Raw genomic sequence first — 13778 nt, 5'->3', positions numbered from 1 at the left:
GTGTGTGTGTGTGTGTGTGTGTGTGTGTGTGTGTGTGTGTGTGTGTAAGAGAGAGACAGAGACACAGGCAGGCAGGCAGGCAGAATGAGACCTTGACCTTGTCTTCCTCAGGGTCAGGGTAACTTTCATGGTACAATAGTTCCTGCTTTTTGAAAACTGCTGAGACTTGAGTAAGATGTGGAAGAGATGGTGCAGTAAGCGGTGGAGAAGGCACTGTAGTTTGCAACCTGATGTGGACTCCAGTTTGTTGTTGTTGTTGTTTTGTTTATTAATTCTATCTTGTTCTTTCTTTCCTAATCAGCCAATTTTGGAATCAGGAGCTGTCGAGCTGCTCTGTGGGTTGACACAGAGTGAAAACCCTGCTCTACGAGTGAATGGGATTTGGGCTTTAATGGTATGTCTCACTGTTATAATGTCACAGCTTACAGGAAACACAGAGGCATTAGCAAAGTTGTAGGTATGGCATATGTATGTTCTGTAATTTTCTTTTTCAAAAATCTAGCTAACCCAGTCCAGTTTTCTCATGACCTATGGCCTGAAAGATTCCGTGTTCGTCTTTCAGGTTGAGCTGTAAAGTCATCCCTATAGCATGCCCTTATCTGGGAACAGAAGTTTGTGTGTGTTCTTCCCAAATTACTCTGATCATTGGGAGCTGCATATTTCATGCTTGCTTGTATTGATGTTCTTTTCTTTCTGAACAGATAGTAAACCAAAGCATAGAATAATTGTTGTTCTGACACATAAAATTTTATGTTTATGCTGTTCATGGTTTAAAAGATAGCTGTTCTGAAGTAGCTGAATTGAGTTAATATAAGTGCCACCCATGTAGTTAGCATATTTTGTAGAATAGTTACCTTGCCAAATAGTAATTGAACAGTTTATAGTAAACTTAATAATAGTTTATTAAGTTAGGAGGCAGAACCATTCTTTTCAAGATTATTAAAGTAAACGTCATTGAATTTTTATAAGGAGTAAACCTTCATGGACTTTCAAAAACATACTAAGGTTATTTACAATTTAGTTGCTGTGTATCAGACCAAAACTAGATACTTTATATTTGTAACTGCTATTTTAAAATCAATATTTCATGACTTTATTTAGTTGGGGAGTGTGCACACATGCCAGAGGTAACAGGACAGCTTTGGGGGGGAGTTGGGTGAGTCCGGCTCAGATCATGTGCTCTGTGTCTTTACCTAAGTGAGCCCTGTTGCTGGTCTGTGCTGTCCCTTGTTCATTCAGTTGTATTGTATCTACCTTACTGGTGGGAAAGTGGGCCTGGGATGTGTGTCCATGCTGTATCTGCTGAGTTACTGACATGAACTGAGGGACAGAAGTAATCATCTCTGATTATTTCTTAGTGGTGTTTCTCCTTAGTACAACTTGTAGCTCTTCTCAAAGCACCCCCAGGCCTTTTGAAAGTTTCTAACACCATCAATTGTACCTTAGCTCCTCTTCAGGACTGATCTCCCAGTGTCAGTTTCTTTACACTTCGGTGTCAGGAACCCCTTCAAGAGGAGAGCTTACTCAGAATCCTGTGTGTGTACATGTGTAAGGCCTGCTCCCCAGAACTCTCACTTAAATAGTCTGTGGGACTTGAGTTGAGGGCTCCCTGACTTGCTGGACACCAAATGAATCACTGCATCTTGCAATCTGTCTTATTCTAATCAGTCTCCATATCCAGCTCTACGATCTCTGTTCACAAAACAGAAAGCTATAGGATTACCTTTGGCCTGGGTCTCCGATGGCCAGCAAGTGTTATTTTGACTGTCATACTGTCCTGTGTCATTGATAATCTTGTTCTCCGATAGGTCTCAGTTGCTTAATTAGAATGAATACCTGTCTAGAGGGCAATAGCTAACATATAAGCCATCAACTTATAAGAAAATTTTCTAGCAAATGTTTGTTTATGAAGTGCTATTTGGCATTTGCTATTTTTTTCTTTCGACATGGAGCTTGAAGTAAACTGAGCTAGTCTAGTATATGAACTAAAAAATAAGTAGAAACAAAGTAGCCACTGGCTGGCTGAGCTGCTAATAGCCAGGGCATACCTCCAACCCATTGAGAGTTTCCTGTGTGACAAGGCGTTCTCAGAGGTAATAAGCGGGTTTGTATTTGTTCAAATGCCCATGTCAGGAAGTGGTTATATTCCTCGTATGGTATATCTAAGCATGGTTGTTAGTGTTCTCTATAGATGATGAAAAGGAACCAGAAAAATTGAGTGACCAATCCAACTTCCTTCTGTGCTTTGAGTTTTATTAAAATAAAATTTAATACAGTGACCATAAACATGATTCTTGTAATTTCTTTAATCATTTCAGAATATGGCATTTCAGGCGGAACAAAAAATAAAAGCAGATATTTTACGAAGTTTGAGTACTGAACAGTTATTCCGGTTATTATCGGATTCTGATATGAATGTGCTGATGAAGACATTGGGGCTTCTTAGAAATCTCCTCTCCACTCGGCCTGTAAGTAACATATGATTCCATCTGAGCTCAATGCAATGCTTGGCATCTGTGAGTGTAAGCAAAATGCTGACCATTCCAGAGAAGCAAGTTCGCGTGGGTGGGTGATCGGGGAACTACCAGCCTGCATAACCCTCCACCCACCATCGCTGTCTCCTTGTCAGGGCTCTGTCTCTCCATGTTCAGTGTGTACCTGTCTTGACTTTTCACTACTGTTATGTGGTTTGCTGGCCAGAGTGTGTCTTCTCTTCAGCCCAGATCATTGTCTCTGAGGCCTGTTTCTTATTTGAAAATTCCTTTCAATATCATTCCACAGACACATCTACCACCTGCTCACATATTGATGTCATTGTGGCGAGAAATGGTGCATGAAAGAGTATGAGAGGCTGAGCCTTGCTAGTGGGTCACTGTGGGCATTCTCTGATAGTCCCTGGCCGTCATCATCAGTGACTCTCAGGTAGATAGAGAACAGGAGGTCCCTTCTCTGCCTTCCTTGTCTTTTCAGTCCTTCTGACCACACTTGCACTCTAAGACTATAGTAGTGACCTACGGCATAGTTTCCATGTCTTTTGCTCTTATTCCTCGTTTTGTGCTTCTTGGTTCTCGGTGCTTTTAATTCTTTTATAGTACACACACACACACACACACACACATATACACATACATACATGCACACATACACACACATGTACACACATAGAGTGGGGGCAGCTTTAGAATAACAGTAAACACTTGTCTTTGGAATCTGGCTTTGTATGCTGTATTGTTCTGCTTGAAGCAGTTGTGCATCATGTAACTTTGACCAATGTTGTGTAAGTCAGGCGTTGTTTACACGGCCTTTAATCTCAGTGCTAAGACACTGGCAAGAATTCAAGATCTTGATCAGCTGCATGAGACTCTGTCAATAAACTAAACCAAAAGATAAAAGGCCTCCTGTGGTCTTTTGCTCTGTCTCCCAGATGGTAATTGTGGATTTCCCATTGTTTTGCAGCATATAGATAAAATCATGAGTACTCACGGGAAGCAGATTATGCAAGCTGTCACTCTGATACTGGAAGGGGAGCATAGCATTGAAGTCAAAGAGCAGGTACGTGTGGTGGAGAACCTTCTGCCTCTTAGGTACAAAGGTAGATCTTGTGAGTCTTCTTGTCTTGGAAACAAGAAGAAAGTTTCTCCTTTCTTGTGTGATTTCCTTCCCTGAAATAGAGGAAAACATGGCCAGAGTCTGTAGATTTCTTGCTTATGTCACATGCCACATGTACTGACCCATCTCTGCAGGAGCAGCTTCCTTTAGCACACTAGACTTAATGCTTTCTCCAGTCTGTCACTATGGTCTCAGCTCAAACCCACTACTCCCTGAATGATAATTCCTCGTCCTGAAGACAGTTTTGGTTTCTTTACTCTTCAGTATCTTCTATTCTTGGTTGCCATTTCAAACCCTTATTTTCTATAGGACATATTTAGGGAAAGTAGGAAAGTACAGCAGCTATATTAGCAGGGAGTCAGTTGGGAGTTAATATCTACATTTTCTAAAATTTATCTAAATTAGAAGTTGTGTATATTTTATTTTACGACAAAAATAAAGGTCACCTGCCAAGATGTTAACACAGAGTCTGACACACCACTAGTATTTGCTTTCCAGAAATGGTTGATCGTAAAAACGACTCTGGCCAGGCATGGTGGCGTACACCTTTAATCCCAGCACTCGGGAGGCAGAGGCAGGCGAATTTCTGAGTTCGAGGCCAGCCTGGTGTACAAAGTGAGTTCCAGGACAGCCAGGGCTATACAGAGAAACCCTGTCTCGAAAAAAAAAAAGACTCTGTTCATGTTCAAAGTTCTTGAGCTGTGTGTGTGTCACACATGCACGTGAACACACGAGTATGATATTATGTATGTGAGTGTTTGAAAGAGAGAGAAACTTGTCTGGCGTCATTATGGAGAGTTGGCTTATCCTTTGTGTTCCTGACTTAGAGCCATCCTGGATGTCAGAGAGCTTAGCACTTGAGATCTGGGCCTGAATTTAATCTTGAAAAAAAAAGAAAAAAGAGTTGACTAAGTCATTTTGAGACAAATATCTTAAGTGATTTAAAATATAGAAGTAAACTTTGATAACAATAATTTAACACTGGAAATAGTTGAAATGAAAGTCATCACTGGGATACAAGAATGAAGAATATACTGTTCAAAAAAATGCTACTTGCAAAGTATACAGATGTATTCTGTCTGTAGAGACAGCACTCGCCTGGATAGAATTCCACCAGTCTATAAATAAGCAAGTCACTAAGGCCAGCTGGGATTTAGATATGGGTGAAATGACCAACAACAGTGTGTTTTCTTTACAGAACACTAATATAGGTACAGATGCTCACAGAATTTGGAGATGACCCAGAAGTAGGTGTCAATAGGGGATTTAAACTTAGTTGTTATTTGGAACTTCAGTCCTCCTCAAAAATATCTAGTAAGTTACTTTTATTGGGGCATTCATTAAGCTGCATACATTTGCAGTATCCACAAGTATGCATAACTTATCACAGGTGCATCTACCCATGAAGCTACCACTGCAGTCAAGGTAGTGAATATACCCACTTTTGACATTTTATTGGAAAGAAAACAAGTTCCTCCATTCATATCACTCCCAGTCAACAGGGCACTGGAATATGGCAAGCAAAACAAACAAGGCACACAGATTGGGAAGGATAAAACAGAACTGTTCCCCAGACAGAAGAGCTGAATAGAAAACAGTATCTGTGTGATTTTTTTTTTTTTTAAATCTAGAACTAAGTTAAGTGAGGTGACAATAGAGACAGTTTTCTTTTTTCCACAATTAAGCAATGAGAGATTAGTAATAATACTAAAAACAACATTTTCACTAGCTTGAGGAAAACAAAGTTCTTAGATTTAAATCTCATAAGGCTTTGTGTCCTGAAAGTTCTAAGACTCTGATGAAAATAGAACTAAGAGTTAGGTAAACAGAAAAATATAAAAAGTTAATGATGTTGCCTCGCCTTAAGTGGTTACAGACAACATAATCCCAGTCATGATCCCAGAATAAAGAAGTATTAATATAGTTGTGAATTACCAAAGTCTTTCAGTTCCTAAAATCTTTGGGAAGTAAAAAGAACTAGAATAGCCAATTCTGTTAAAAAGGAACAGAAAACAAACAAACAAAAAACAACTGGAAACTCCCTGTTACTGTATCATCAGTGTAAAGCTAGAACTAACTAGGAAGTCTGCAGACAGATACACACGTATATGGTTTGTAATAATTTACAGAGTTACTGAGGAAATTCAGTGGGAAAAAGATGTCAGTTTTTTTAAAGGCCAAAAAATATTAACTTTAAACTTCATCTCATACCTTAGATAAAATTGTATTCATAAAGAGTAAAGAATAAAATTATAAAACTTTTAAAATATAGTAGAAAAAATGAAATGTTACGATATAGCCATTAAAATAGCATTCAGGAAAGGTACATTGATCTTCATCTAGCTGCGAAACTTGTACTCTGTGGACTGGACTCAAGCGCGTGAATCAGCAAGACACCCCACCTGCGGGAAATCACTATGTGAGCACATTAGACACAATGACTTGTGTTCAAAAGGTTTAGGAAGCTTTCAGAACAAAACGAAAACAACCAGCAGCAGATACTCCACAATACAACACCACTGCAAGGTCCTTAGACTGGCAAGCGTTTTGAAAACCACTGTTCCATTTACTTACTTATTTGTGTGGGGGTGGGCATGCTTGTTGAGGGCAGAGGGCAAGCAGGAGTCGGTCCTTCCCTTGTACAGTGTGGGTTCCAGGTGTGGAATGCAGGTGGCCCATCGTGGTAGCAAGTATGTCTGAGCCATGTCACCAGCCCTAGACTGGCAACCATTTTAAATGGCCATTTGTACAATTGCTAGGAAGCATGCAGTGAGAGTGCAAAATGGCACACTTTGAAAAGGTATGACGTTTTCTTACAACGTTAGCGAACACAGTCACTCTCAGTATCCGTCCATGACTGGTCTCCTCCTTCTCAGCATGTGGTACCAAAGTCTCCTGTCCCATATATAAAATGAATCGATATACTACTTGTATATACTCTATACACATCCTCCTGTACAGTCTAAATAATTTGAATTACTTCTGGTATAACAGTATAAGTGCTACATACAGTATTGTTTAAGGCATAATGACAGGAAAATATATATACACACTCACTACAAAAAGTTTTCCGCAGAATTTTCCACCTGTGGATGTGGAATCCACAATGCAGAGGTCCAGTTGTTACAACACAGCTCCCTAGTCCTATCCTAGGTATTAATTCATAGATGAAAACCTATTTCACAGGAATCCTGTCAATATTTATAAGAATTTTTATTCATAGTCACCAGAAACTAGAAACAAAGCAGATGACACTCAAGAAAGTCCTGTGTGAACTGTGGCAAACTGATTAGCAGCTGTGGCCGCGGGGGTAACATGGCAGACATGTTTTGGTACATTCTAAAGCATGGACTAATCTTAGGTGCATTGAACCATGTGAAAGAAACCAGGTTCAAAACCCAGCATGCTAGGCAGTTCCACTCACAGTGATTTACTTGTAAAAGACAACAGTGAAAAGAAAGCATTCAAAGGCACTGCTGGGCTTGGGGAAGCAGGTGAAAGTGGTGTCTCCCAACTTTCTGCAAGAATTTGTGGTGAGCTAGAACTCTGGTCTCTCTTCAATCTTGCTGGACTGTTCCAGTGCAGACCTTGGGGTCTAATATTTCTTCAGTGGAAGTGTTTAACTCAAAAGCCATTACTTTAACAGGAGGAGAACTATTCAAGGCTGTTTCTTCATGAGTAAAATATGACATCATAAATCTCTCAAGGAAATCTTTACTTCATCTGAGTTTTCATATTATTGCCATAAAATTGATTATCATATCCCCGTACTACCTTTTATAAGTAAGCAGTGTCCTACAGTGTTGCCCTCCTGTTTGGGGAAAGGGTGAGGCAGTCTTAATGTAGTTTAGGTCAGAACTCCCTTTGTAGCCCTGAGTGACTTCAAACTTTTTGTTTGTTTGATTTTTTTGGTTTTTTGGTTTTTTCGAGACAGGGTTTCTCTGTGTAGCCCTAGCTGTCCTGGAACTCACTTTGTAGACCAGACTGGCCTCGAACTCAGAAATCTGCCTGCCTCTGCCTCCCGAGTGCTGGGATTAAAGGCGTGCGCCACCACGCCCGACATGACTTCAAACTCTTAGCATTCTTCCTGCCTCAGTGTCCCAAGTCCTAGGACTAAAAGGTGGACAGCAGCTCCTCTCTTGTTCCGTGCATTGTCACACCTTTTTTACAGATGAACCCAACTGGAGCAGTCTAACTGATCTTTTCAAAGATCATCTTCAGTTTCATTTTTACTGTTTTTCTGGCCTCTATTTCAGAGGTCAGGTTGGTAAACTTTCTGTAAAGGGCAGGATAGGACTTTGATTTTTGCAGGGCTCTGCATTCTTTGTAGTAGCTGACAAGGGAACAAGGGAAATATTTCTATCAGTTTGCTCTGATAGACATATTTCCCTTGTTCTCAGTATTTGAAGAAAATATTATCTTTCACCATTGAGTATGAGATATGTAGGTTTTTGATAGATCCTCTTTATTAAAAAAAGAAAATTTTAACATAGTGTACTGACTACCAATGAGCAGATACTGGAGTTTTTTTCCAGTCAGTTTTTCTGCAGCTGTTGGAAACTCTTTACTGGCGCTGCTTCCCTGAGCAGCCACTGGCAAGACAGATACCTGGCTGTGCTTCAACAGAACCCCATGTTCACATAGACCAGGTGTTGAGTGGCTCCAGGCCACAGTTTGCCAGTCTCGGCTTTACTTAAGTGATTTTCAGTTGTTGATACTAGAGGATTATGCAAACTAGTGTAGTTTTTATCATTCTGCTGTCTAGTTCATATCTTGAGTTGACTTAGTTCAAGAACTAATTGAATGTCTTTGATTTTTCTCGTGTCTATAGGAATATTTATAGTAAGGGGTTTTTTTGTTTGTTTTTTTTGCTTTAGTTTTGTTCTTTTTTGTTTTTGTTGTTGTTGAGGATCATAGACCTATTCTGATACTCAAAAATAAATATCAATTACTCATCTGTCTTACTGAAAGAGCCTTCCATCATTTTCCTTTATATTCTTGAGTATGTAAGAGAGGGGTAGTTCTTCCACAGTGAGGCTCAACATGTTTACGTTTCTTCCTTTCTCCAAAAACATTTGGCCTTTTAAAATTCTCGTTCATAGCCAGTAATTTTTATGATTTCCTATTAGGCTGCTCTGGGCAGCTCAGTCTGAGCCCTTCTGAGGAGAAATGGGGAAAGAAGACAGAGGGGTGGAACCCGTGGCTCTTGTGTGTTCTTCCTCCTCCCTGCTCCCTCCTGGCTTCACCTTTCTACATACAGCTTGGCCTTGCTCTTGGCTGTTGTTGTCTTTGTCCTAGTCAATTCTGGTGATGTCTGTTTAGGGAGCATTGTCTCGCCAACACCTAGGAGGTCACCTTATATGGCTTGTGAAATCGTTTCGTAGTCAGCACCACAAAGGAAGAGCTGAAGTAAAGGAAGGTGTGTGTTTGCACACGCAGTGCCAGTGTGCCTGCATTAGTAAAGGAAGGTGTGTGTTTGCACACGCAGTGCCAGTGTGCCTGCATTAGTGCAGCTTTTGTGTCAATGATCTGGATGACAATGGGGAGGAGAAGAAAGGAAGGATTGGATACTCACTCCTTACGTGCGATAACCCTGTCCTCTTGTTGAACTGAGATAGAATGTGGGCAAAACAACCATTGCTCCACAGTTCTGAACTTGAATCCCTTGAAAGCAGTTGCTATCAGCCCCTTCCCCATTTCCTTGTGAGTTTAACAGAACACCCCTCATTTCAACATTTGGAAAGTTGAGGAATGTTGCTGCAAGTTCAAGGTCAGCCTGGGATACATAGTGAAGCTCTACAAGTAAACACACACATACCGCACAAGCAGAAGGCTGTTGAAATTGTCCAGAGGGTAAAGGTGTTTGCCTCACAATTCTGGCAACCTGAATTGTTCTCCAGAATCCACATAAACGTAGGAGACCTGAGCCCACACAGTTGTCCTCTGACCTTCACATATGTACAGTGCCACATCCACTCACTTCAACCTACCACATAAACACTCCAGTAAGAATTCTTTTATTTAAGTACAAATCCATTGTTACTGCTTTTCTTAGGGAACTGTCTGCTAATCTGTCACACACCAATCCATCTTCCTCAAGCCATTACTGTCACAGTTCATCAGCTGCCCAGGATTAAATGTGTTGCTACTGCCCGCTTAGACCTTGAGTTATAGAAATTGTGTTTTCTTTCTCTCTCCTGTACCACAGAGGCAGCCTTCTTTGGTTTATATTTCATCTCTTACTTGCTTAATCTAGTTACAGCTGTGTGCTAATCAAAGGGAAATATAGTCACAGACCCCTCAAGACAGTTGAGGTCTTGGGCCTCAGTAGGAAAACAGTTTCTTCCTTAGCTTCCATCCTTTAAGACTTATAAAGGGAAAGGCTTAGGCTGGAAGAGATTGAGGCTGTGCCCTGTCCTCAGCTGTCTTTGATGCCTGTGCTTCAGGCTCATGTTGCTGCCCCTGGCCTTTATAGTACTTGGCAACTTTTGTTTTCTTAGTTCCCTTTTGCTTCAGTGAAATGCAGTTGTTTATGAAACAGTGTAAAGTCAGGCTGTCTTCTTGCCATGTCCCCCAGGTGCCCTGCCGAAGACCAGTCTCTGCTGGGCTCCATCTGGGTTTGTATTGAGTTCCCTGCCAAAGTCCCTTTCCCTTTCCCTTAATCCTGGCTACAGACAAGGGAGCCTCTGGTAAGCATGATCTCTTCTACTGATCAGAATCTCCCCTTGCCAGTGCCCTGCCAAAATGTACTGTCCCACCAGCTGCCTCCAGTGTCTTCATCAGGCCAGCCTGGACCAGGGTCCTTTACACAGACATACCATCAACGTGTTGTAATTGTCATAGCCAATGTGGCATGGAGACAGGTTCAGTCATGAACTTGGGAGCAAGTTACAGATGGAGACCTAAGGAAGAGGGGAGTTGCAGTTCCTAGGAAGCTTCCAGCAAAGAGGCTGGTTACATCTTCAAAGAGAGCCGGGATCAGTCACAGGATCTTCTTAGAAATGAGTTTCTAAATGTATTGTCTTTGTAGTAGGAATTTGGAAGTGCCAGGATCCAACCCAGGCTCTTAGGTATGCTAGTCACTGACATTAATGTGATGGCTTAAAGCCCAACAAGAAACCACTCAAGTGTTTGAGTTCTTGTTTGCATAAGATAAACTTTTCTTGGATGTGGTTACTTTGTTTGGCCTAAATGACAGGAGGTGAGAATCAGGGCATTGATAGAACTCAGGAAAAGCTCTGTGCTTTCCGATGAGCAATTTTCCATCATCTGGGAACTTCTTTTTAAATTTTATTTTATGTGTATGAGTGTTTTGCCTGAATGTGTATGTATATACATGCTATGTGTGTACCTGATGCCCACAGAGGTCACAGAGGGTATCATATCCCCAGGAACTGGAGGTAAGGGTTGTTCTGAGCCACCGTGTGGATCCTGGGAACCAGACTTTGGTCTTCTACAAGAGCAGCACATGTTCTTAACCACTGAGCCATCCGTCCCTCTAGCCTCGAGGGAGCTTTCTTGATCACTGGCTCTTTGTTCTTTTCCAGACACTGTGTATCCTAGCCAACATTGCAGATGGGACAACAGCAAAAGAGCTTATTATGACCAATGATGACATCCTGCAGAAAATCAAATATTACATGGTAAGCCTCAGTCCCTCTTACTGCAGAATTAGATGGCAAGGGTTGTCTGTAGCTTCCTTGCTCAAACAAACAGCAGAAAGAAGAGTATAACAAAGTCAGAGTTTGTATACTAAAGTAGAAAGCAAGCCCAGCTCCTAGAAACAGGCCGCCAGCGCTGTGAGCACTCCCACCCAGCTCCAGTCCTGGTCTTCTGCCCTCTGCTTCCCTCTTACTGAAGATTTGAGCTCTTGGTTCTCCTCAGTCCTGTCTCCCTCGGGTCTCTCAGCCCTGTGGTGATGAGCCCTCTGCCTCCTGGTTCCTTGCTTGCTTGACATGCTTACTTCCAAGTCCAGCCTGCCACCCACTGCTCTGCCACTGTCGTCATGGGAAACTGCCAGGTCAGCACCTGTATCTAATGCCAGATACCCCCATCTTTCTGCATTTTGTCCATTTTCACAGCAGCATTCTAGCCGTGAGGGACATCTCCCCATGCCCTTCCTCCAGCAAAGCTGCCTTATCTTTGCTAGACATTTCATAGCATAACTAAAGGCACAGACCCAAGCTGGATGATTCATGTTTATAAACCCTGTATTGTGTCATTCACTGATTTTCTGGTAAGCTGTGCCTCCATTCTCCCCTGAATATGGTTGTACTTTGTCCTTGGTCTTTTATGCTTAACCCTGCGGTCCCTTTCACTTTGTCACTTTAATGTTTAAATGTACTAAAAGAACAGAAGACAAAATCCACATATCCCCACACCCTAGCTCCTTTGAGTCAAATTCTTGTAAATACTTTGTGGCCCACTCACAGTACCGCTGGTCCGTTTCATGGCTCCATTCTAGCTCCTAAATGAAACCACATTCTTTTCTTCCTCGGCTCTTTTATCTGTTCTGACTTCTCCACCAGAGACACTTCTTTGCCCCACTCCTCACCCTTCAGATCCCAGCTGAACTGGTACTTCATCTCTGGGGCCTTCTTGTGTGAGCTGTTATAACATTGTTCTCTTTAGAGCAGTTTAGTCAATTTAGTGATCTGTCTAGGTACATCTACTGTCTCCATCCCAGAAGTGAGCACTGAGTCAGCTCTGCGCAAGGTCTGTATCTACCATCCTTACGGTGCCTGGCCCAAATACCTACTCAGTGTTTGTTGAGTAAAAACCTATAACTTGAACTGGTAATGCCCTTGTCTTTCATTACCGTGTAGCGTCTTCTGCCTTTTGGAAGTTCCCTTAGTGGTAGAGCATCTCCAGTGCACATGACTTCTCTGCTCACTGAGTCATCAAGGTATCCATCAGGTTTCCCACTGCCATTCCAAGCCCTTCTCCCCCAAAGTATCTTCTGCATATTCTCACTCCTTTCCTGCCTCCAAACTTGCTCTACCCTTCTTCCTCTGGCTCTGCCCTCCTCACTCAGCTGCTCCTGTTCCAGTGAAGGTCTGCTCTCCTGCGTTGCTGGTTTGCAGCTTTGGCCTCACAGTAGAGCCTCCTAGGGAGCTTTCACGGCCTGCCTTATCCTTGTCCTCGAAGGAGTCTAATACAAATCTGGGGTATGACAAAGTTAAACAGATTTCTTAAAGTTATTCTTACATTTAAGATGGAGGAAAACCACGGACCTAGCAGACTCTCATCTGTGCCGTGGTTTGTTTTCCATCTCTGCAAGTTATTTTAAAAGGTGTATCGATCGGAACCCTGGACTCCCTCAGGACTCTGGACCTGGTACCCTCCTGCCTACTCAGCATCTTCTCCTGCTGTCCCACCGCCTGTTGGGCTTGTGTTTTGTATGTCAATGTCTCCTAAGCTGACATGTCTCCTCTGCCATCTACTCCAGTGCTCAAATCAGATGCAGGGTTGATTTTTTTTTTTCCTGTCCTGTCCACACATTCGTCTAGATTATCAGCAAGTCTTATGAACCCTCTCTCAAAAACCGGTTTTGAACCTGTTTACTACATCTTCCTATTGCCACTGCACTGACTGGAGTCCATGACGATGCAACTCCTGTCTCATGGCCTGTCTGACTGCAGTGGCCTCCAGAACTGCACTCCAGTTCCCTCAACCAAAATGATCCTCTAAACCTGTGGCTCAGACCTTGTGTCTTAGTCAGGGTTTCTATTCCTGCACAAACATCATGACCAAGAAGCAAGTTGGGGAGGAAAGGGTTTATTCGGCTTACACTTCCATGCTGCTGTTCATCACCAAAGGAAGTCAGGACTGGAACTCAGACAGGTCAGGGAGCAGGAGCTGATACAGAGGCCATGGAGGGATGTTCTTTACTGGCTTGCCTCCCCTGGCTTGCTCAGCCTACTCTCTTATAGAACCCAAGACTACCAGCCCAGGGATGGTCCCACCCACAAGGGGCCTTTCCCCCTTGATCACTAATTGAGAAAATGCCTTACAGTTGGATCTCATGGAGGCATTTCCTCAACTGAAGCTCCTTTCTCTGTGATAACTCCAGCTGTGTCAAGTTGACACAAAAATAGCCAGTACACCTTGTGTCTTGTAAATCCTTCAGGGGCTTCCTCTGAATGCAGAGTGAAAGCCACGGTCCCTAG

General features: G+C 42.3%; 1 protein-coding gene across 4 annotated transcripts in view; it reads left to right on the top strand.

The window, feature by feature from the left end:
* The window catches only part of Armc8 (armadillo repeat containing 8), an 89563-nt gene that overhangs the window by 68288 nt on the left and 7497 nt on the right, over positions 1–13778 (top strand). For all 4 annotated transcript variants that reach the window (XM_021171189.2, XM_029481164.1, XM_021171191.2 and 1 more), the window contains 4 exons: positions 302–394; positions 2319–2468; positions 3457–3552; positions 11157–11252. In XM_021171189.2, coding sequence (XP_021026848.1) covers positions 302–394; positions 2319–2468; positions 3457–3552; positions 11157–11252 — 435 coding nt within the window. The remainder of the gene's footprint in view (positions 1–301; positions 395–2318; positions 2469–3456; positions 3553–11156; positions 11253–13778) is intronic.

Source organism: Mus caroli, chromosome 9 (genome assembly GCF_900094665.2).
Source record: "Mus caroli chromosome 9, CAROLI_EIJ_v1.1, whole genome shotgun sequence".
NCBI classification, from domain to species: domain Eukaryota; kingdom Metazoa; phylum Chordata; class Mammalia; order Rodentia; family Muridae; genus Mus; species Mus caroli.
This window is presented reverse-complemented; position numbering and strand designations above follow the sequence as displayed.